The sequence below is a fragment of the Pelmatolapia mariae genome, linkage group LG5 (genome assembly GCF_036321145.2).
Source record: "Pelmatolapia mariae isolate MD_Pm_ZW linkage group LG5, Pm_UMD_F_2, whole genome shotgun sequence".
In the NCBI taxonomy this organism is placed as follows: Eukaryota; Metazoa; Chordata; class Actinopteri; order Cichliformes; family Cichlidae; genus Pelmatolapia; species Pelmatolapia mariae.
The window spans coordinates 8,046,687-8,048,707 of NC_086231.1; the positions used below are offsets into that span (position 1 = coordinate 8,046,687).

General features: G+C 41.7%; 1 protein-coding gene across 1 annotated transcript; it reads right to left on the reverse strand.

The window, feature by feature from the left end:
* Nucleotides 1–864: 864 nt before the first annotated feature.
* On the reverse strand, nucleotides 865–1,681 carry ngfb (nerve growth factor b (beta polypeptide)). Its single transcript, XM_063472846.1, has one exon. The coding sequence runs from the start codon at nucleotides 1,670–1,672 to the stop codon at nucleotides 1,064–1,066; it is 609 nt and encodes a 202-aa protein (XP_063328916.1). The 5' UTR covers nucleotides 1,673–1,681; the 3' UTR covers nucleotides 865–1,063.
* Nucleotides 1,682–2,021: the final 340 nt, after the last annotated feature.

The following is a 2,021-nucleotide window of genomic DNA, read 5'->3' on the forward strand; positions in this document are numbered from 1 at the left end:
CTGGATGATAAATATTTATTACGCCTCCTATTTACCTTTGTAAATGTATGGAGCTAAAAAGTTTCCATAGAGTAAGAGGGGGCAAATGCTATTGAGGCCATGTTTTATTACACTAAGCTACTACTTTTTCCTAATGTTTTAATTAGTTTGTTTCCATGTTTAGTTTATTTTTGTGGACTATTTAGGTGTATAGTCAGGTAGTATGCACATCAGACCTCCCTTCTCGCTGTTTTCTCCTTTGGAAAATTTATGCGCTTATGAGATGACTTTTTCGGGACTATGAAACGCTGAAAAATGATGCTACAAAAATTCAATAAATTCACTCATTTGGAGCATGGCGTTGCCACTTTTACATTACTGGTTGGATACACCAAACACAATAAGTGTATAATAGAATATAATTTTATAATTTGGAGAATTTTTACACCAACAAATTCATTCCAAGCCTTTGGCATTTAAAAGATGCACATGTTTGTGCTTGAAACATCAGATACAGCAATGCTGAAAACAGAGAGGAAATGGTTGGAATGAGCCACAGAGGAAACAGTTGTACACTTAGTATAGCAAACATGACCCATGAATGTATGCAATATGTGTATATGTATATAAAAATATTTCCTGTCTGTATTTTAGAACATTTTTCAGTGTAATGCTTAAAAGTTATGATAAATCCAGAGCACGAACACTTGTCAAACTGAGCACATAGCTGCGTATTGAATTTCCATAAGCTGAGTCTGATATAAACCACAGCTAAAATAGATACCGGCACAGCTACACCCCCTGTAGCGTGGTACTTCAAACAGTTAAAAAAAAAAAACCCCAAAACAAACAACCAAAAAACAAAACACAAAACCAGCTGCAGATACTCTTTGACCCAGGTCTGGTGTGTATACATGCAGTCTTGATACTTTGACATATACTAATAATTTACTTTGTGCAGAGGTTGAGAAGTTTTTGGTGATAAATTACGTGAAAAAAGTCACTTCTGCCTGCCTGCCTGTTAGCTTGTCTGTGTATGTACTGCATTTGGGTTTGTGAATCTGTGTGCGCGTGTTGTAAGTCTTCATTGCCGCCAGGACTTGCGGCTGAGCACGCACACACAGGCCACGTTAATGCGTATGTGCCTCCACGCCACCAGGTTCTGGAATGAAGTCAGCGCTCGCACAAAAGTGTGTGAATTAGTACAGTAGGAGTTCCAGTGTCTCGCATCAATTCCTAAACAGCCTGAGCTGCCTGATCGAGGGCTATGACATGTTGTCTCGAAGAAGTACTGCTTCATGTTGACATTGTTGATTTTCACGTCTGGGAGGACTGTCACCTCTCTGCCTAAGGTGTCCGTGGCTTTGGTCTTGTTGACCACCCAGACACTAATACTCTCACATACTGAGTACATCCCGCGGTGTTGAGGCTGCCCTGCTTGCCTTCGGGTCCTTCTGCTAGCACCCTGTGACCCCGATGGCTCTGCATCAGGGGGCTGAGAGCTAAAAAGCACTCTGGGTGAGAGGTAGTGGCGCTTGGTGAAGAGTTTGGGATCGACAACCGGGACAGAGTCGGGGTTGTCACTTGGAGTGTTTTCCTGTGCCGCTGTGGTGGTGGTGTACAAGTCCCCTCTGGTTGCGGCCACAGCCTGGGCACTTAAGAAGAGGAACAGGACCAGCATGGACGACCTCATGGGCACACGACCTGAGGGTGTCAGTAAGAATGGAAAACACATACATGTTACAGCGGATATGAAACATTTTTTACATAGAGCTTCTTCAGCAGACATGAAGTAACATCAACATTAATATGTATAGGATGTTTCCAAGTGATATTCCCTTTCTTTTGTTTTCATTTTGGTATCCAGTAACTCCTGAGGGAAATAAGTGGTTCTTCAGCAGTTAAAGGGTTATTGTTGTGCTCACCATACGTATTATATCACTGTTTATAGGCTTCCTGAAGCCATGACAGGTGGAGGTTTGAAAACGAAAACAATGAAAAATGCTATAATGTTCTTTAGAGTTGTGGGGAGGTGTAGAATG